This window comes from Chiloscyllium plagiosum, unplaced genomic scaffold, assembly GCF_037043375.1.
Source record: "Chiloscyllium plagiosum isolate Xiang-an unplaced genomic scaffold, Cpla_swu_hap1 HiC_scaffold_17, whole genome shotgun sequence".
Taxonomy (NCBI): domain Eukaryota; kingdom Metazoa; phylum Chordata; class Chondrichthyes; order Orectolobiformes; family Hemiscylliidae; genus Chiloscyllium; species Chiloscyllium plagiosum.
The window spans coordinates 82,053,762-82,075,698 of NW_028270155.1; the positions used below are offsets into that span (position 1 = coordinate 82,053,762).

The 21,937-nt window shown below is 43.1% G+C and overlaps 1 protein-coding gene across 1 annotated transcript; it reads right to left on the reverse strand.

Moving 5' to 3' along the window:
* Positions 1-9,088: 9,088 nt before the first annotated feature.
* On the reverse strand, positions 9,089-13,757 carry LOC148147446 (uncharacterized). The gene is made up of 4 exons (XM_087995588.1): positions 13,677-13,757; positions 13,381-13,499; positions 11,470-11,583; positions 9,089-10,229 (listed from the first exon to the last, which is right to left on the reverse strand). The coding sequence occupies exons 1-4, from the start codon at positions 13,729-13,731 to the stop codon at positions 10,158-10,160; spliced, it is 360 nt and encodes a 119-aa protein (XP_087851714.1). The 5' UTR covers positions 13,732-13,757; the 3' UTR covers positions 9,089-10,157.
* Between the last annotated feature and the right edge of the window lie 8,180 nt (positions 13,758-21,937).

The following is a 21,937-nucleotide window of genomic DNA, read 5'->3' on the forward strand; positions in this document are numbered from 1 at the left end:
TGTATCTGGTGCCCTTGTCTTTCTGGGTGGAAGTGGTTGTGGCTTTGGAAGATGCTACCTAAAGATCTTTGGCAAATTTCTGCATGTATCGTGTAGATAGTACACACTGCTGCGACTGATCATTGGAGGTGGAAGGAATGGATGTTTGTAGATGTGTTGTCAATAGAGCAGGCTGCTTTGTCCTGGATGATGTCAAGTATCTTGAGGGTTGTTGGTGTTGCACCCATCCAGGCAAGTGGAGAATTCCTGAGTTGTGCCATGATAGATGGTGGATAGGGAGTCAGGAGGTGAGTTACTTGCTATGGTATTCCTAGCCTCCTGTTGACACTGCTTGATTATGGTGAGTCCAGTTGAGTTTCAAATCAATAGTAATCCCCAGGACGTTGATGGAGGGGGAAGCATGCTTGGGCAATTTTCTACATTGTTGGGCAGATGCTAGTGTTATAGCTGTACTAGGAAAGCTTGGCCAAGACTGCGTTAATTTCTGGAGAACCGGCTACATGTTGCACAGCCTAACTATCACATGAGCACAGTCTTTTCCACCTATGGTGACTAGCAGAAGGAAGAAATACAGAATGAGAAGGAAGAGTAGGGAGAGGAGGAGATGAAAGAAAAGAGGAAGAGAAAACACATACAGCACATTTTCAGCCAACCTGACCTTGACTGATGGATTGTAAACCAACAAACACAATCCCAATGTCTCATTCACAAATCTTCCATAGCTTTCCTGGGTTGTGTTGCTGACCATCACAGTATCTTCAAGGTAATAATGTTAAACAGAAAAACAACATAAGCATTGCAAACCAAACTTACAGAGCAGAGGATGTAACATTCCATGCAAATGTTAAATATCACACTGGTGCCTTTGGTATCTGACTTCCATGTCTTTTTGTCTGTAACAGTGTTCATCTGCAGTAATCTGGTCTTCCAGCTTTAGGAACGGTATCATCATGCTGGAGAGGGATCAGGAAAGGTTCACCAGGATGCTTCTGGGAATGGAAGGTTTGAGGTATAGGGAGGGGCTGGATAGGCTGAGACTTTTTTCACTGGAGCATGAGAGGGTGAGGAGTGATTGTATATAAGCTTTTAAAATCATGAGGGGTACTGATAAGGTGAATAGTAGGTATCTTTTCCCAATGATGAGGAATTTCAAGACTATGGGCATAATTTTAAGATGATAGGAGAAAGATTTAAAAAGGACGAGAAGGGCAACGTTTTTACACAGACAGTGGTTCGCATGTGGAATGGACTTCCAAAGGAAGTGATGAATGTGGTTACAATTACAAGGTTCAAAAGACAATATTATGTTCGTATGGACTGGTTGGATCGTGCTGTATGAGTCTATGACTCCCAGTACCTGCTGCATGAGCAATGGAAAGTTGCTGACGTTCCGTATGAGATGGCTGCTGCTGTTCTTGGAGAATGACTGTGAACAGCCATGAGACCACAAGGCAGGACTAGCTGCTTCACCTTATTTGCTGCAGTTGAGGCTGGTTGATAGAAAAAGGCACTGATGTTGTGGCACTGTGGGGCATTACACACAGTAATCCTGAGAAAGGATCTTTGTGCTGTGCTGTCACTCCTTTCAAAAAGTACCTTAACAATCATAGTGGTTACTTGGAGGGCTGTGACACCCAGCACATCACTTTGAGCATTGTCCTTTACAGTCATAGCAAAAGTAGTCTAAGCTTTGGACGACTGCATTTAACTTTATATGACCCAGTAAGCCACTCAGATGTTCCAATCACTACAAAGTCGTAAAGAAATAAAACCAGATGGATCTGCACGTATTCCTCAGGTAGTGTGCTCAGCCCAACCATCTTCAGCTGCTTCATCAATGAGCTTCACTCCATCATAAGCTCAGAAGTGGGGATGTTCACCAATGACGGCACAATATTCAGCACCATTCACAACTCCTCAGATACTGAAGCAGACCATGTTCAATGGCAACAAGATCTGGATAATATCCAGGCTTGTGTTGACAAGTGGCAAGTGGCATTCGCACCATGCAATTGCCAAGCAATTACCATCACCAATAAGAGACAATCTAACCACTACCCATTGACATTCAACAGTGTTACCAATACTGTATCCTCTACAATCAAAATCCTGGGAATTACCATTGACCAGAAACTCAACTGGATTTACCACATAAACACAATGGCTCTAAGAGCAGGTCAGAGTCTAGGATTGCTGGGCCAAGGAACTCACCTCCTAACTCCCTAAAGCCTGTCCATAACCTACAATGCACAAGTCAGGAGTGTGATGGAGTACCCCCCACTTCCCTGGGGGATAGGGGCAGCTCCATAAATACTCAAGAAGATTGACGCCATCCAGGACAAATCAGCCCTGCCTCAATGGCACATCATCCACAAGCATCCACTACCTCCACCACTGACGGGCAGGAGCAACAGTGAGTATTATCTACAAGATGCACTGCAGAAATTCACCAAAGATTCACAGACAGCATCTACCTAACCTATAATCACTTCCATTTGATTTGAATCATACATTACCATGTCTATTCAATATAAAATACAGAGAAAAGTGTGTACAGTAACCATGTATGGCACCATCCACATTAACTTCAAATAAAATTAAAACATAGAACACAGAACATTACAGTACAGTATGTGCCCTTCGGTCCTCGATCTTGCGCCAACCTGTGGAATGAATCTGAAGTTTATTCATCCCACAGTATTGTATTTTCATTCATATGTTTATCCAATGATATTTATTAAATGCCCTTAAACTTGGCAAGTCTACTGTAGTTGCCAGCAGTGCATTTCACACCCCAATACTCTCTGAGTAAAGAAATTACTTCTGACATCTGTCCTATATCTATCACCCCTCAACTTAAAGCTATGTCCCCTCATGCTATCCATCACCATCCGAGGAAAAAGGCTCTCACTGTCCATCCTATCTAACTCTCTGATTATCTTATATGTCTCAATTAAGTCACCACTCAACCTTCTTCTCTCTAAGCAAAACAGCCACTAGTTTCTCAGCCTTTCTTTGTAAGACCTTTTCTCCATACCAGACAACATCCTAGTAATTCTCTGCAGCCTTTCCAAAGCTTCCACATCGTTCTTGTAATGCAGCATCCAGAACCTTATGCAATAGTCCAAGTGCGGCAACACCAGAATTTTGAACAACTGCAGCATGACTTCACGGCTCTGAAACTCAATCACTCGACTCAATCCCTCGTCCTGCTTAACAACCCTATCAACCTGGATGGCAACTTTCAGGGATCTATGTACATGGACACTGAGATCTCTATGCTCTTCTACACGACCACGATTCTTACCATTACTCCAGTACTCTTTATTCCAGTTACTCCTTCCAAAGTAAATCACAACACACTTTTCCACATTAAGCTCCATTGCTATCACTCAGCCCAACTCTGCATGTCCCTCTGTAACCTGCAACATCCTTCAGAACTAACCACTATTCCGCCGACCTTAGTATCATCCGCAAATTTACTAACCACACTTCTATGCCCTCATCTAGGTCATCTGTAAAAATGACAAACAGCACTGGCCCCAAAACAGATCCTTGCTGTCCACCGCTCATAACTGAGCACCAGGATGAACATATGCCATCAACCTCCACCTTCTGTCTTCGTTCAGCGAGCCAACTACTGCTAAAGAACTGCTAAATCACCCTCAATCCCATGCCGCAGTATTTTATGCAATAGTCTACCATGGGGAACCTTACCAAATGCTTTAAAGTGGTTCCTTCACATCAACCACTTTACCCTCATTCATCTGTTTGGTCACCATCTCAAAGAACTCAATAAGTTTTGTGATGCACGACCTACCCTTCACAAAACCGTGTTGACTATCCATAATCAACTTATTCCTCTCCAGATGATTAAAAATCCTATCTCTTAAAATCTTTTCCAACACTTTACCCACAACCGATGTAAGACTCACTGGTCTATAATTATCATGGTTGACTCTACTCCCCTTCTTGAGCAAGGGACAACTTTTACTATTCCCCAGTCTTCTGGCACTATTTCTGTAGACAATGATGACCTAAAGATCAAAGCCAAAGGCTCTGCAATCTCCTCCCAGGCTTCCCAGAGAATCCGAGGATAAATCCCATCCAGCCCAGAGGACTTAGCAATTTTCTCACTCTCCAGAATTGCTAACACCTTCTCCTTGTGAAGCTCAATCCCATCTAGTCTAGCAGCCTGTATCTCAGTATTCTCCTCGAAAAAGTTGTGTTTTTCCACTGTGATTACTGAGGAAAAATATTCATTTAATATAAAGAAAGATAACCTAAAGAAAGTCCAATTTTCCTTCTTTGCTGCTACTGTACAGCTCCAGGCTACACCAGCTAACACCATGCTGCCACCTGAGTCCCTCTCCAGGCCATGTCAACCACACCATGCCACTGCCAGAGTCCAGCTCTGGGCTTCACCATCCCATGCCATGCTGGTTCCCCAGAGTTGAAACTTTATTGCTGGAACAGCACAGCAGGTCAGGCAGCATCCAGGGAACAGGAGATTCGACGTTTCGGGCACAGGCCCTTCTTCAGGAATGAGCAGAGAGTGTTCAGCAGGAGAAGATAAAAGGTAGGCAGGAGGGACTTGGAGGAGGGGCGTTGGAAATGTGATAGGTGGAAAGAGGTCAAGGTGAGAGTGATAGGTTGGAGTAGGATGGAGGCGGAGAGGTCAAGAAGAAGACTGCAGGTCAGGAAGGCGGTGCCGGGCTGGAGGGATTCGGCTGAGACAAGGTGGGGGGAGGGGGGATGAAGAAACTGGTGAAGTCCAAGTTCATCCCCTGTGGTTGGAGGGTTCCCAGTCGGAAGATAAGACGCTCCTCCTCCGACCATCACGTTGTTGTGGTTTGGCGGTGGATGAGTCCAATGACCTGCATATCCTCGGTGGAGTGGGAGGGGGAGTTGAAATGCTGTGCTACAGGGTGGTTGGGTTGGTTCGTCCGGGTGGCCCAGAGGTGCTCTCTGAATCGCTCCGCAAGTAGGCGGCCTGTCTCCCCAATATAGAGGAGGCCACACCGGCTGCAGCGGATGCAGTAGATGATGTGGGTGGAGGTGCAGGTGAATCTGTGGCGGATATGGAAGTTTCCTTTGGGGCCTTGGAGAGAAGTGAGGGGGGAGGTGTGGGCGCAAGTGTTGCACCTCCTGCGGTTGCAAGGGAAGGTGCCGGGAGTGGAGGTTGGGTCGGTGGGGGGTGTGGATCTGACAAGGGAGTCGCGAAGGGAGTGGTCTCTACGGAAAGCTGATAGGGGAGGGGAGGGAAATATATCCTTGGTGCTGGGGTCTGTTTGGAGGTGGCGGAAGTGACGGCGGATGATGCGCTGTACATGGAGATTGGTGGGGTGGTAGGTGAGGACCAGTGGGGTTCTGTCCTGGTGGCGGTTGGAGGGGCGGGGCTCAGGGGCGGAGGAGCGGGAAGTGGAGGAGATGCGGTGGAGGGCACCGTCGACCACGTCGGGGGGAAATTGCGGTCCTTGAAGAAGGAGGCCATCTGTGTTGTACGTATTTTGAACTGGTCCTCCTGGGAGCAGATGCGGCGGAGACGAAGGAATTGGGAGAATGGGATGGCGTTTTTACAGGGGGCAGGATGGGAGGAGGTGTAGTCCAGGTAGCTGTGGGAGTCGGTTGGTTTGTAGTAGATGTCCGTGTTGATTCGGTCACCTGAGATAGAAACAGAAAGGTCTAGGAAGGGGAGGGAGGAGTCCGAGACTGTCCAGGTGAATTTGAGGTCGGGGTGGAAGGTGTTAGTGTAGTGGATGAACTGTTCAACCTCCTCGTGGGAGCACGAGGTAGCGCCGATACAGTCATCAATGTAGCGAAGGAAAAGATGGGGGGTGGGGCCAGTGTAGTTGCGGAAGATGGATTGTTCCACATACCCTACGAAGAGGCAGGCATAGCTGGGGCCCATGCGGGTGCCCATGGCTACTCCTTTTGTTTGGAGAAAGTGGGAGGATTGGAAAGAAAAGTTGTTCAGGGTGAGGACCAGTTCGGTCAGTCGAAGGAGGGTGTCGGTGGAAGGGTACTGGGTGGTACGGCGGGAAAGGAAGAAGCGGAGTGCTTTGAGTCCTTCGTGATGGGGGATGGAGGTGTACAGGGACTGGATGTCCATGGTGAAGATGAGGCGTTGGGGACCGGGGAAGCGGAAATCCTGGAGGAGGTGGAGGGCGTGGGTGGTGTCACGAACGTAGGTGGGGAGTTCTTGGACTAGTGGGGACAGGACCGTGTCGAGGTATGCCGAGATGAGTTCGGTTGGGCAGGAGCAGGCTGAGACGATGGGTCGTCCGGGGCAGTCAGGTTTGTGGATTTTGGGCAGGAGGTAGAAACGGGCGGTGCGGGGTTGTGGGACTATGAGGTTGGAGGCGGTGGATGGGAGGTCCCCTGAGGTGATGAGGTTATGGATGGTCTGGGAGATGATGGTTTGGTGGTGGGGGGTGGGGTCATGGTCAAGGGGACGGTAGGAGGAGGTATCTGCGAGCTGGCGTTTGGCCTCAGCGGTGTAAAGGTCAGTGCGCCAAACCTTGAACAACCTTGAACAACTGCAGAAGAACTCTCTTTATCAGCTACGTTTGAGCAAAAGGAAAGTAAAACTGAGAAAAAAAGGAAAAGAAAAAGCAGACGGAGGGAAACAAGCCCGGACACTAGAGCCGGGCACTGCCTATTCCACTGCGACCATTTACCATGGAAATCTAGAACGACAAGGGCAGCATATACATGGGAACACCACTATGTTCAATTTCCCCTCCAAGCCACTCACCATCCCAACTTGGAAATATACCACCATTTCTTCACCATTGCTAGGTCAACATCCTGGAATTCCCTCTCTCATACCATTGTGGGTCAACCCACAGCAGCGGGACTGTAGAAGTTCATTACCACATTCTCAAGTGCAACTAGGGACGGGCAATAAATGCTAGCTAGCCAGCTATGTTCCCATCCCACAAATGAATAAACAAAAGCGCCAGAAAATTTTACACCTGAGAAAGGGACTCCTACAGGAGATTAACTTGATGAAAATAAATGACAATAACAGACCATTCAACAGCATTCACAACCACAGTGATACTGAAGCAGTGCTCCTAACTAGCACAACATTCAGATTTAAACTAAGAAGTTTAGATCAGAGTGGTGCTGGAAAAGCATAGCAGGTTAGGCAGCATCCGAAGAGCAGGAAAATCGACGATTCGGGCAAAAGCCCTTCATCCTGCTCCTCGGATGCTGCCTGATATGCTGTGCTTTTCCAGCACCATTCTGATCTAAACTCTGGTTCTAGCATCTGCAGTCCTCACTTTTGCCTTAGACTAAGACGTGATAAGTAACATTTATACAACATAATGACCATCTTCAAAGAGAATCCAACCTTCCATAGATGTGCAAAAAATTTAGTCTTAGTTTATGCCCCATATCAACAAATGAGTTTCCTTTGATCAAAGACTGAGCTGTAGCAGTCATATAAATACGTTGCCTTCAAAAACAGTTCAGAGATTAGGACTTCTGCAGTTAGTAACCTATCTGCTGACTCCACAAAACCTGTCCACCGTCTACAAAGTACAAGTCAGGAATGTAATGGGAGAATGTCTGCTTGCCTGGATGAGTGTAGCTCCAACGAGAAGCTTAACACAACACAAAACAGCAATCTTAATCAGCATCTTATCCACCAACTTCACAATTCACTCCCCTCACTGATGCATTGACATTTAGTATGTACTTTACATTACACGCTGCACTGCAACAATTCACTCGCCTCCTTGAACAGCACTTTTCAAATCAACAAGATCTACCAGATCAAAGGACAAGGACAGCAGATGTATTGGAACACCATTACAAGCAGGTTCTTCTCAAACTCACACACCACTCTGATTTAAAACTACATTCACATTTCTTTACTGTTGCTGGTTCAAAATTCTGGAACACCATTCCTGACAACATTCTGGGTGGCTAGACATCCCAAGGAGGTTCAAGTGTTTAGCTCACCCCCACTTCCTACAGACAATTCGAGATCAGTAACAGATGTTGGTATTACCAGTAAAGCTAAATCCGATTAGATTCTCTACAGTGTGGAAACAGTCCCTTCGGCTCAACAAGTCAACACTCCCTTGTAATGAGCCACTGCTGTTTATCATTCTTATAAATTACTTAGATGAGGGCGTAGAAGGATGAGTTAGTAAATTTTCGATGATACTAAGGTCATAGAGTTGTGGATAGTGCATAAGGATGTTGCAGGTTACAAAGGGACATAGATAAGCTGCAGAGCTGGGATGAGAGGTGGCAAATGGAGTTTAATGTGGAAAAATATGAAGTGATCCATTTTGGAAGGAGTAACAGGAATGCAGAGTACTGGGCTAATGGTAAGATTCTTGGCAGTGTGGATGAACAGAGAGATCTTGGTGTCTATGTACATAGATCCATGAAAGTTGCCACCCAGCCTGATAGGGTTGTTAAGAAGGCATCCAGTAGGTTATTGGTAGAGGGATTGAGTTTCAGGGCCACAAGTTTATGCTGCAGCTGTACAAAACTCTGGTATGCTGCACTTGAAGTATTGTGTACGGTTCTGGTTACTGCATTATAGGAAGGATGTGGAAACTTTGGAAAGGATTCAGAGGAGATTTACTAGGATGCTGCCTGGTATCGAGAAAAGATCTTATAAGGAAAGGCTGAGGGACTTGAAGCTGTTTTCATTAGAGAGAAGAAGGTTGAGAGGTGACTTAATTGAGACATATAAGTAATCAGAGGGTTAGATAGAGTAGACAGTGAGAGCTTTTGTTTTCCTTGGATGGCGATAGCTAGCACAAGGGGACATAGCTGTAAACTGAGGGGTGACAGATATAGGACAGATGTCAGAGGTAGTTTCTTTACTTCGAGTATAGTAGGGGTGTGGAACACGCTGCCTGCAACAGTAGTAGACTCGTCACATTTAAGGGCATTTAAATGGTCATTGGATATGCATATGGATGAAAGGTAATAGTGTAGGATAGATAGGCTTCAGATTGGTTTCACAGGTTGGTGCAACATCAAGGACTGAAGGGCCTATACTGGGCTATAGCGTTCTATGTTCTATGTTCTATGATTTTTTTCATATGACCTAATCACAGTGAGGTTCTGGGGCTCAATATCAGAGAGGACAGTAGATCCAGAATTCCTTATCGTAACTTATTTTGTTTTACAAAATAACCCTCTCTGCGTCATCATTTACAATTGTGATAGCCCCTCTTCAGTCCGTTCAGAAATGGTGATTTAATAGCTGTGTTTCTAAATTAGCTTGTTGTGCATAATTTCCACCCAACTGCTGGCATGGCTCTTAAAATTCCTAAATCTAGACTAAGTTTTCTATTTTCACTTTCTAAACGGTTTCTTAATCTCCTAATCTGTGTTTTACATTCATTCTCAATCCTTAATTTACCAAGCGCTTTGATACTTTTGGAGCTGTAGGATTTTTGTCTTCATTTGCTGTCAATATGAATGCATATTTCAAAATCCACAAATGATTTATATTAATGGAAGGATGAGACTAGAACACTTGCAAGAATTCCATATTAAGAAGTATAGTATTTGCAGATGAAGTCAACAAAAGCAACAGGAAAGATTATATTTCATAAGAAGAGATGGCTGCTTACCAAGAACATTAATAAACAATTCAAGAAACAGTTTGTAAAGAGCGTGATTTGGAATGTTGTTTTGTATAGATGGAAAACTGAAACTTTAAAAAAGAAAGGAGAACCACTAATTAACTAGCTTTGAATTATGAGGTCACAGGAGGATGGAAAGAATCAGTTGGACAAAAAAAAGCTAACATTGATGAAGTGCTGTGAAGAGTGAAAGAAGAAAGAAATTGGTGAACGTAATTAGCAGCCACAAAAAGTCTGCTCAGGGCTCATTTTAACAGGAAGTGGATTTGGGAATTACATTATGGAGGAAGGAGTTCAAGGAAAACAGAGGAAGAGGAAGAAAGAGAATATTAACGGTGGATAACATGAAAACTGCAGGAAGTAATTGGCGAATCAAATGATTGATGAAGGATAGGAACATTCCTGTCAACCAAGAACTTGCTTTCAGCAGAATCCATAAAATGATGGTAATTCCCCATACAGTCACATTTATGATTATTTCCAGTGCCCATCTTCCACAAGAGGTCAGTTCTCATCCTTTGGTGACAGCAACTAATTAGTGACTAACGAGGGACCAATTATGTTCTCCTCTGGTCTGTTTTCATGAAGGCTGTAATTAACATTCTAAGGAAAAAAAATGGAATAAAATTGTAAATGCACCATTGTTTATGTTATTTTAAGTCAGGAAACACATTTTTCTTCTGTTTGCTTCAGTCCTAGTAATTTGGTCTGTATAATGGTCAGATGTTTTATTCTGAATTTCAGTTTATTTGGCAGAATGATTGGTCTGTTAATCTGACTGGATGATATTGAGGAGGTGAGGACAGAGCCAGTGTATTTCATCCATTAGCCACATGGTGGTAGCAGAGGCTAGTAAGATGAGCGTTTTACTTACTGCCTGAAACTGCAGTCTCTGTTCAGGATTAGAGTTGGTCAGTCAAAACTGAAACAGAAGCTTCCAGTCTCCAGATATTTATACAATGGGTGTACCAGTGTGAAAGATTTGCAAATGAGACCCTTTGCAGGTTTAAACTTCCTATGGGCATTGGCTCTGCCTCCAAAAGAGCCCTTAACTCTGTGTTACAGCAATACACTTCAAAAGGTCCTTACTCACTTACCTTGGCGGAAGGATTAAAACCAGTTTTTCATTAACTATATCACTGCCCTCCACCTGGACACTCCAAATCTTCCAAGTGACCTCTGACCCACCTGACCTTCTACTGACATGAACCCACAATGTAACATAGACCCCCCGCCCCACTCCCCTGCCACAACAATGAATCATTCAGACTCTCCCTAGTCTCTCTGACCTGATTGGACAAACACCTGGACAAACCAAGAAACTGGAAACGATGCAAAGGAGATTTACCAGGATGTTGCCTGTTATGGAGAGAAGGTCTCATGAGGAAAGGCTGAGGGACTTGAGTCTGACTCATTCACCATGCTGACTCTCGACTGACTGATATTCCCATACCCCCAACCCAGCGGTCACTCTAGCCACTTTACACACCTACCTGCTGCTCTCCCCTCTCAGTTACCTGTCAACCCAGCCCTGCCTTGCTGAAAATTCTTTAATTCGTTCATGGGACCTGGCCAGCTGTACCTGCGCCAGCATTTATTGCCAACCCCTAAATGACATTGAGAAAGGCCTGTGATGACCTAGTGGTATGGTATTATCACTGCACTGTTACTCAGCGTCCCAGTTAAGGTTCTGGGGGATCAGGTTCGAATTCCATGATGGAATTTGAATTATTTTAGGATCTGGGATGAAGAATCTAATGATGACTGTGAACCCATTGTTGATTGTCAGAAAATCCCATCTGGCTCACTAATGCCCTTTATGATAGGAAACTGTCATCCTTACCTGATCTGGCCTTTCAGTGATTCCAGACCCACAGCAATGTGGTTGACTCTTAACTGCCCTCTGGGCAATTAGTGATGAATGACAAATGCTGACCGAGCCAGCCATTCCCTCATCCTGTGAATTACCAAACAAAAAGGTAACAATGAGCTGTCTTCTTGAACTTTTGTCATCCACACACTTTGGCTACATCCACAATTCTGTATGGCTGGGAGTTCCAGGCTTAAGATCAAGCAACCCTGAAGAAAAGACAATATAATTTCATGTTGAGTAGCTTGAAGGGGAATGTGAAGCTGGTTGTGTTCCCACGTATCTGTTGCCCTTGTCTTTTTAAATGATAGATTTTAGTGGTCTGGAAGGTGCTATCTAAGGAGTCCTATTGAATTTCTGAAACTAACTAAGGAATTTTCATCTGATTTTGGTTTGAAATCCGGGCAGTTCTCAGATAACGTGCATTCTCACCGCATGATGTGCTCATAATGTAGCTGATGAATTAAGGAATGAGAGTTTTGAGAACACTTCCCTCTGTTAGATGTAATGCGATTCCAGCTGAGATCAGTTTGCGTGGTTCATTCTGTGCATGTGCATCTTGTCCACATCCCGCACCTCCGCCCTCAGACCCCACCCCTCCAACCGTAACAAGGACAGAACGCCCCTGGTGCGTTCCACCCTACCAACCTACTCATAAACCAAATCATCCGCCGACATTTCTGAACCATCTCCAAAAAGACCCCACCACCAGGGATATATTTCCCTCCCCACCCCTTTCCGCCTTCCGCAAAGATCGTTCCCTCCATGACTACCTGGTCAGGTCCACGCCCCCCAACAACCCACCCTCCCATCCTGGCACCTTCCCCTGCCATTGCAGGAATTGCAAAACCTGCGCCCACACTTCCTCCATCATCTCCATCCAAGGCCCTAAAGGAGCCTTCCACATCCATCAAAGTTTTACCTGCACATCCACTAATATCATTTATTGTATCCGTTGCTCCCGATGCGGTCTCCTCTACATTGGAGAGACTAGACGCCTCCTAGGGAACATCTCCGGGACACCCGCACCAATCAACCAAACCGCCCTGCGGCCCAACATTCCACTCCCACTCCGCCGAGGTCCTGGGCCTCCTTCACCGCCGCTCCCTCACCGCCAGACGACTGGAGGAAGAACGCCTTATCTTCCACCTCGGAACACTTCAACCCCAGGGCATCAATGTGGACTTCAACAGTTTCCTCATTTCCCCTTCCCCCATCTCACCCTAGTTCCAAACTTCCAGCTCAGCACTGTCCACATGACTTGTCCTACCTGCCTATCTTCTTTTCCATCTATCCACTCCACCCTCCTCCCTGATCTATCACCTTCATCCCCTCCCAAACTCACCTATTGTACTCCATGCTACTTTCTCCTCACCCCATCCTCCTCTAGCTTATCTCTCCACGCTTCAGTCTCTCTGCCTTTATTCCTGATACATCGACTTTGCAGCTCCTCGGATGCTGCCTGAACTGCTGTGCTCTTCCAGCACCACTAATCCAAAATCTATTCTGTGCATGCGCCAATGTCTGCTCTAAACGCCTCATGCCTTTCTGCACATGTGCCACTGCCAACTGCCGAAAGAGCAGCTTTCTGTGAGAGGTACTGTACAGAGCAGGTTTCTGAGAGAGGTACATTGAGCAGCTTCCTGTGAAAGGTACAACACTCCTAGATTGTCCCTTCTTTTGAAAAGATGGAGGAGCAAGGTGACAAGAATGTTCACAAGAAGCGTCCTAGTGATAACATTGTGCAAAAGAAAGGCTACTATAACACTGGAAGAGAAGCTAGACATTATAAAACACTTTGAGTGTAACGAAAAAATCTGCGATATAGTTCACTTAACTGGAGTTAGGGAGTCTACCTTACACACCGTGTTTCCACCAGGTTACCTTGACAGCTTGGCCGACTTGAAAGAAAGGAATCAAGCAATGGAAGGACACATTTGCACCCACTGTTTCAGTCACGCCCCCGGGAAATTGGGTCACGTTAACCGAGATTACCCCAGAACCTACAGAAAGAGACATTAACAAACAAACTAGCAAGGTTAAATAAAAGAGTTAAAAGAGTGGAGTTCCGTAATTGACTTAACCTGTCCAAAAGAGAATTGTACACGATATATTAAATAAGATTAAATAACAGGTCGACTTTACGGAAAGGCAATGTACTGTAGAAAGAGAGAGAATACCTGTGAAAATTGTTGTCTCAATAAAGAGACAGAAAAGTGCAATACTCAGGAACATGTTGATCTATTTGCCGGAGAGACAGAGCGTGAACTGGCTGATAGTTTGCAAGAACTTGAAAGTGACTTTGGATAGACAGTGTCATAGCGCAGCGTAACATCCGATTCATTGATCAGGAACGTGACTCTTTCTTGTTCATTTTGCTAAAGTTCAGTGCAACAGTTAGCCATTCGCTGTGTACGGCTCGAGCTAATCATTCAAGCCAGTCTTTCCCTCTGTTGGGGATGTGTGGACTGTATGAGCAGCACAAGTATCAGTGTGTTCTTTCAAATAATCGCATTTAATATTCCTAACTGAGCCAAGCAACGATGAATTTTAAGACCGTAAGCGAAATTCCAACCGCGAAGCCCCCACCCACACCCACCCCACGATTGACAAACATCTATCTAGGTTGCATTTTTAAAAAGAACAAATATTCTGGTTCCCCGCCCTTCGAGGAAGTGTGATGCGATGCAAAGATATTGATTTTTCGGTGTGAGAATAAGACGTTTTGCTCAACGATGTGTTACACTGAGGACTATGGCATTTATACAACTGCCATTAATTCTCCAACCTCCCTCAGTAGTAAATATTCTGGTAACATGCACCTTGCCAAGACCCACTTTGGATTCTGCATGTTTCAGTCAATTTGACTTATTCTTCCAAAGCTTAAACTTATTCTCTCCAACCAATCCTTATAAATCAATGGGTTTCTTCGAAATATTATTCTGGTAAACCATCTCTGACCTGCTCTCAAAGCCTTTACATCTTTCCTTAAGTAACAAGAGCACTATTGTACACATGATGCCAGACATTACCTCACTAATATCATGTGTACTAAATATAACCTTCTTACTTTTCTGTTTTTCATTAGTGATCTGGAGGGTCTCCGAACCGGAAATCATGGATGAACCAGGAGATCCACTCCATACTGAAGTCCAGGTCCGAGCAGTACAAGTCGGTCAGCTCTGGGCTATAGGGAAAATCCAGCTATGATCTTCAGAAGACTATTAGAGAAGTCAAGAGGCAATTAAAAAATAAGCCTGACTCCCAGACCAACCACACGGGCACCTATCATTTGTGGCAATGTTTATACCAGCTTACAAAGGAAATTCAAATAGAATTATTGAGAATTCAGCACTCATTTGCACCGCCCTGTCAGATAACCTGTCCCGAAATAAAGGACGGAGTTAAGTGGACAAAACGAAATTAACATCAAAGTATATTTTGCTCTGTCTATATTCCACTGGTTCAATTGTTCTTCGTGCAAACTCTTGCCTTCCTTGTGTTTGTGGCTAACTTGCAATGGTGAAAAGTACTAGAATATGCAATTTTGATTTCATGAATGATTATGCGTCTCTAAAATGAACAACTAAGCTTGTATGTCAGTAAGTACACAGCGATGCGCGGCGCTATCAAAATGGCCGTCGGTACTCCATTATTTCATGTAATAAAACAATTTCCATCCAAGAGGAACTCCAAGATGTTCTATCAAGGACAATTTTCCAATATTAATTTTAAGTCAAACAGTGTGGCAGGGGCATCAGGACGGGGCTGTGCCTTATATTTTTATGTTTGCACCTCATATCTGAACATGCATCTCGCAAGTGCCTTACATTTCGATAAAAATAACTGCACAGGTTGGATCGCTGAGTTTCTGCTGTGAAATACTGGAGGTGCGAAGTTTAATTCGTTTTGATGTTACATTAGATAGAGAAAATGGAACAACTCTGACTTGAATCGTAATGAGCCAGTATGTATTTAAGGCAATGATGCACTCAATGTTAAACCGCAAAATGTTCCACCACTTTATCTCGGCTAGCCACGGTCAGTTATGTTAACAGCCAACCGCGCTGTTCAATCTCAAACATTTGATCAATGGAATAGATTGATAGCATCTTACGGTTTATGTGCAAATGTTTAAATTGCTTCACCTAATATTGCCTTCGGAATGGCAAAAAACGAAACCAAAGCAAGCTATTGCAATAACACCTACTTTAGAAAGAAAGATGTAAGAATATTTTTAAGATGGCATGTATTTTCGAATCACGAGAGAGAAATAAATGTTATTTATTTAAATTTGTTGCAATTAAATTTAACAAGTGGACATCATCAGATGCAATTTAATGACTGACGCGAATATATCCTAGACCTTGAAATTAAAAATAATCTTTATTTCCATTTGGGGATAAAAAAAAAGCATAGCAAACAATGAATCATTTTATCAACCACAATCTACAGAAGTCTGGCTGAACTGCCGAAGCTGATAATTGTCTCAGCTGCTCTGAGATCATATATGCCCGTTACAGGCGAACGTTTGAAATTGTATGTCCTGTCACCGGAGAATTGACATTGACAATCGTGACTTGCGGCATTTTTGCGGCCTTCATTATCCGTAAGAGATGAACTATATTGCAATAACTTTGAAATAACATGTTTGCTCACAGTAAGGACTCAGTCTTTAATTGACAAAACCGGATAATTTGCTGAAAATGATATTTGTTTCCTCATGCCAGCATTACAGAGTTAATTAAAATGGTCACTTGTATTTGCCAAGTGCCTAATCTGACCAGCCGTTCTTTCACACTCAATACCTGTGTGGGTACTCCCGACGTTAGAAATGCCACAGTTCTTTTGTCATCAACAACTAAATGCGATTAATAAAAATTGGAAAATCAGTAAAACACATTTCGAACACAGATTTTCGGAATATACTGAAGTCCGTACATTTCAAGGCCTGAACAAAGAATTCCACAGTGAGGGAATAACATTTTTGCAGACAGTTCTCAGACCTGGTAGACCTTATTGTAAGTTTGTATTTTTTATATACATCATGGTGTTGTTGTTTTAAACTGAATATCGCCCCAAAAAAGATCTTGACAGGACAGCGGACTGATATTAGCCGACTTGTGCCTCGCGCTAATGGTTAGACTGAACTAGTTTAGCTCAGAACAAAGTGAATTACTCCAGTGAATTGCTACAGTAAAATAATGCAGGATATGAAGATCGATTAACACACATGCAGGACGACTGGCATTTTTTCTGATCAATTATGCGACCGCTAACAATTTTCCCACAACTATTCCTCAAAAGGGGGTTGTTCAATTTACAAAATGCAATGTAATTCTTTGCAAAAGATAATTAAAACAAATTCACCAGCTCCAGAATGTTGGCACATCATCATGACTTCATAACCATTAGCAGTTCATTAAGAAAAACGTGTTCACATTAGAGATAAGTCGATTTGAAATTCGAGAACAAGGGGATATTCACATGTAATATTCAGAGACAGTGGGACATCACTGAAGACGCGAGGTTCTTAAGATCTGGACGCATCACACTCGAGAAAGAAATTGTAATGGGTAAGAACAAAACGTTGATTATTTTAGGTAAGGAAAATGAACTAAAATGCAACTCTCTCATTAATTCAGTGTTCATTACCATCGCCCTTAAACAGAAACGCAGCGGAAATTAGCCTTAAACAGAATTGAGCAAGAGCATTGTTTATTAATTAATAAACACTTTCACAAACCGACAGGCACCCTAACTTGCGATTGAATATGAACAATTGGTCAGCAGTTCTTTGTGAAGTAACAGGAAAAGAACATCACTGAAGATGCGATGTTCTTAAGACCTGGACGCATCACACTCGAGAAAGAAATGAAATCGATGCACATCGCTAAAATGCTGCCTCTAAGATGAGCAACATTCTGAGATGCTGGTTTCTCCGCAGACGGCCTCAGTTGCTCCGGTTGGTGCTGCTACTTTTAGCTCGGCACACTCTGGATCCTTGGCGTTTATGTTCGGGTTTCTTACTTTGCTGGTGCCGTTCAAATCGAGACTGGCGGACGTTAATTCATCGTCAGTGTCCGATTGTTCCATGTATGAAGTTAAGGATTGAGAATACTGTCAGTTCATTGCTTTTCTCCGTGTGCCATATCGTATCAAGGGCTACTTTTAAAAAGAAAAACATACTTAAATTAAAATGCCATTTACGAGCACGAGGAAGCAAGAACATTTGCCCCTCAAGCCTGTTCCACTATTGAATTAATGATTGGTGTGCGCTGTACCTTTGCCTGCGCTCTGCAGTGCCATATTTGCTCCTTTTTTAACCAGAAAAAAAATTGAATTAACTTCAGTTGCTGCGTTCTGAGGAAGGGTCACTCGACCCAAAATGTTATCTCTGATTTCTCTCCGCAGATGCTGCCTGATATGCTGAACCTTTCCAGCAACTTCTGGTTTTGTTTCTGATTGACAGCATTCTCGGTTCTCTCGGTTTTTATTCAGTTGCTGCATTCCGCGTTCTCTCAGTCGGACATGACCTTACGAAGTTCTACTCGGACTTGCTTACTGCAATGAAAGTCTGGTCTTAGTAGAACTCCATATAACACTAAACACATTCGAACCCCCTTGTAAAAAGTGCTCGAGATTTTGAAGTAAACGTCAGAGACCATGGTGACTGCTACTGATAAGCTTAAAATTATGAATTGCCTCACTCTTTCTGAATGGTGACATTAGGCTAACTTGTCTCCAATTAGCTAACTTCACGCATTGAAGTTCTTACACCAAGCATTGAATGATAGTCAGAGATATATCACTTCATAATGCTTTCCAGCACACCTTACCATAAACCTCTTTTCAGCATCTGTATGACATGGAAGCCCTTCATCTTTAAAGCATCTATGAACTGAAAAATCTCTGGCCTTTTCATTGTCGAATTTGTATATAAGCAGAATGAGAAATTGCAGATGGAGACTTTTTGATGGATTAACTCAAAACATGTCGTAACTTGTCAGAGATGAGCAAGTTTATTACAGACTCCAGTAATAATGTATTCTTGCACAGTGCTTTTCAGGTTGACTGACATTCAGGGGTCAATAAAATTAATGAGACGTAACTTTTGGACTGCATTGATACATCAACCAGTGGCTATTCCTTATATGAGATCACAGTCAATGTAATTTCGAGGGGGAAAATCTAGCCCATTGAGGCTGTACGCATGCTCATAAATACAAAGCTCATTCATATTCACAAAACCGATAGCAGGATCAGCCGGGCAACAGTCTAACGATATCGCTGAAGTCTGACATGTGTATACTCATCTCTCCAGGGCAGACATTTTAAAAATAGAAACGAAACCACATTGTTTCTTCAAAATGCTTGCAATTCCCTTGCGCCCGCAAGGATGACAGGTCGATGTGATTATTCAGGGACTAACATATAAAAGTGAAATATGTAATCAAAGTGGAGTTAAAACGGAATGATTTAATTCTGCAATTTCAGTGTTGACTTTTTTAAACCACTCCAGTATTCCAAAGTGAATGACACCAAATTACAATCTCTTCACTGTCCACGGAATGTTTGGCACTTCTCCGCATTCCTAGAAACGAACGGTATTAGTATTCCTCCACGTATGTTATATTAAGTCTTTTTTTAAAAATCTAGTAGTCCACATAAAGTTTGCATTTGTGTTGATTAGAATCGCAGATGCTGCAGTCCTAAAAATATAAAACATCACACACAGAGACCAACGCTGCATTAACTTTCTCCAGTATGACTTCACATTTAAAACTCTCACAAATAGTTTCCAAAGCACAATGCCAGTTTGAGGCCAACGAGCCCCTTCGGAAGAAAATAACTACTAGCTCAGGTTTGGGGTCCAGTATTCTTGATAATTACGTTGAACAAACTGCAAATGTTTAAACAGAATCTAGCGAATCAAACATACAGTCCAATACAATAATGCTCTGAAGGAAAAAGAAGGAAAAGTTCAGAAGGACCTTTATGCTATATCTGTGTTACTTTGTGCTCAATTATTCCACTTCTTCATTAGAACCGGACTTCCCCTCTGTAACTAACTGAACCCCTGACTTTTATTTTACCTTTGCGCTTCTTTCGCTGACAGTGACTCCCAGTGATTACGGTCAGCAACAGGAACATCACCGCTCCTCCCGTACTCCCATACACATGGGACTGGCTGAACACACTCTCCTTACCAGCTGGATAACAGATAATGATGACAAACTCTGTATAAGTGTGGTGTGCTAACTCAGGTATTTTATGACTAACATGGTCATACAATGACCTGAGTTTTCAGAAGGCAGAGGCTGTATGAATGTTACTCGGACAATAACGGCAAATCTCATATCGGGGGAAAACAGCAGTAAAGGAAAACAAAATGTCGAGTTCAAGACTTTGAGAAAGAACAAACGTTTAATCAAATAACTAGAGAAAAAAATCAGCGAGAGGTGATTAAAGAGACAAAGTCCGAGGAAAACACGCGTCGCACTAAATATTTCATGATAGGTGTCTTCAATAAGAGGTGGGAAAACCGAAAAACAGTGAAATGTCACGATTAATAAAACTTTATGTAAGCATAGCAATAAAATATTTACCAGCTCAGAAAATGAGAATATATATGCAGTGTTATTCAGGCGAAAAGTTGGGCAGAATTTTTAACCTGGGAGAAAGTGAGGACTGCAGATGCTGGAGATCAGAGTCGAGAATGTGGTGCTGGAAAAACACAGCATGTCAGGCAGCATCCGAGGAGCAGGAGAATCGATCTTTCGAGCATAAGCCTTTCATCATAATTTTATGCTACTTGAGGTGTAACTACAACAGGAGTACATAACAGATAATTTTAAAAGGGTATAATACAAGGAACGTAATCATATTGCGGTGAGGGGGAGGGATGAGGATATTTATTTCAACAAATATTTGACAAAATAAATCTCTAAAAGCTATTTGGCAGACGGAAATCAATTAATCCATTTGAAAAATAAATCCACAATTTTATATCGATGGAGCGTCTTTGAAATAGTCAATTTCAGACTTAGCACTGCGTAATGAAATAAAATTATGTCTTTTTTTCAAAGAAATCCAGAGAAATGAGTAATTATCAATGATAACATTAAATTCTTTAAATTTGTCAGCATTTTACCTATGTGCAAAATGCGGCTGTAAAATCAGAAGAAATCCACTGGCTGAAGTTGAACGAGTGGTTTGACCCAAGTAGATTTGAAAATAGATTGAATAACGCAAAGCTAGAGAATCGATAGCAATCATTAAATTCAACAATTACAACTCATTAACAAAAATACAGGTTTCTGAAATGTGATAAGGGGATGTGTTTAAATGATGAAACTGACAGTGTTGTCAAAAGGAGCAATATGTTTAAGAGCTGCGATTGTTTAAAATCAGTAAATGGGTAAGGAAGAAATTGACTTGGAGAGTAAAATGTAGTCATCAGGAAAAGAAAAACAGATTTCAACAGCAGTTCCGAGATAAGTGAAAGCAAATATGATCCATTTAAACTGGAGCTAGAATGCATTGTAATGTAGAGTGAAAAAATGGCAGATGAATTAACCATCTGTAAACATGCTTTGGGCCGGACTTAATGAAAGCAATGGGCTCTCACCGGCTGACGAGTTAGCTGGCAAAACACTTGCTCAACCACATAGACATAGAACATAGAACATAGAAGAATACAGCGCAGTACAGGCCCTTTGGCCCTCGATGTTGCGCCGATCCAAGCCCACCTAACCTATACTAACCCACTATCCTCCATATGCCTATCCAATGCCCGCTTAAATGCCCATAAAGAGGGAGAGTCCACCACTGCTACTGGCAGGGCATTCCATGAACTTACGACTCGCTGAGTGAAGAACCTACCCCTAACTTCAGTCCTATATCTACCACCCCTTAATTTAAAGCTATGCCCCCTTGTAATACCCGACTCCATACGCGGGAAAAGGTTCACACTGTCAACCCTATCTAACCCCCTAATCATCTTGTACACCTCAATCAAGTCACCCCTAAACCTTCTTTTCTCTAATGAAAACAGCCCCAAGTGTCTCAGTCTTTCCTCATACGATCTTCCTTCCATACCAGGCAACATCCTGGTAAACCTCCTCTGCACCCGTTCCAGTGCCTCCACATCCTTCCTATAGTATGGCGACCAAAACTGCACACAATATTCCAGATGCGGCCGCACCAGAGTCTTATACAACTGCATCATGACCTCAGGACTCCGGAACTCAATTCCTCTACCAATAAAAGCCAGTACGCCATAGGCCTTCCTCACCGCACTATTTACCTGGGTGGCAACTTTCAGAGATCTGTGTACATGGACACCAAGATCCCTCTGCTCATCCACACTACCAAGTATCTGACCATTAGCCCAGTACCCCATCTTTTTGTTATTCTTCCCAAAGTGAATCACCTCACA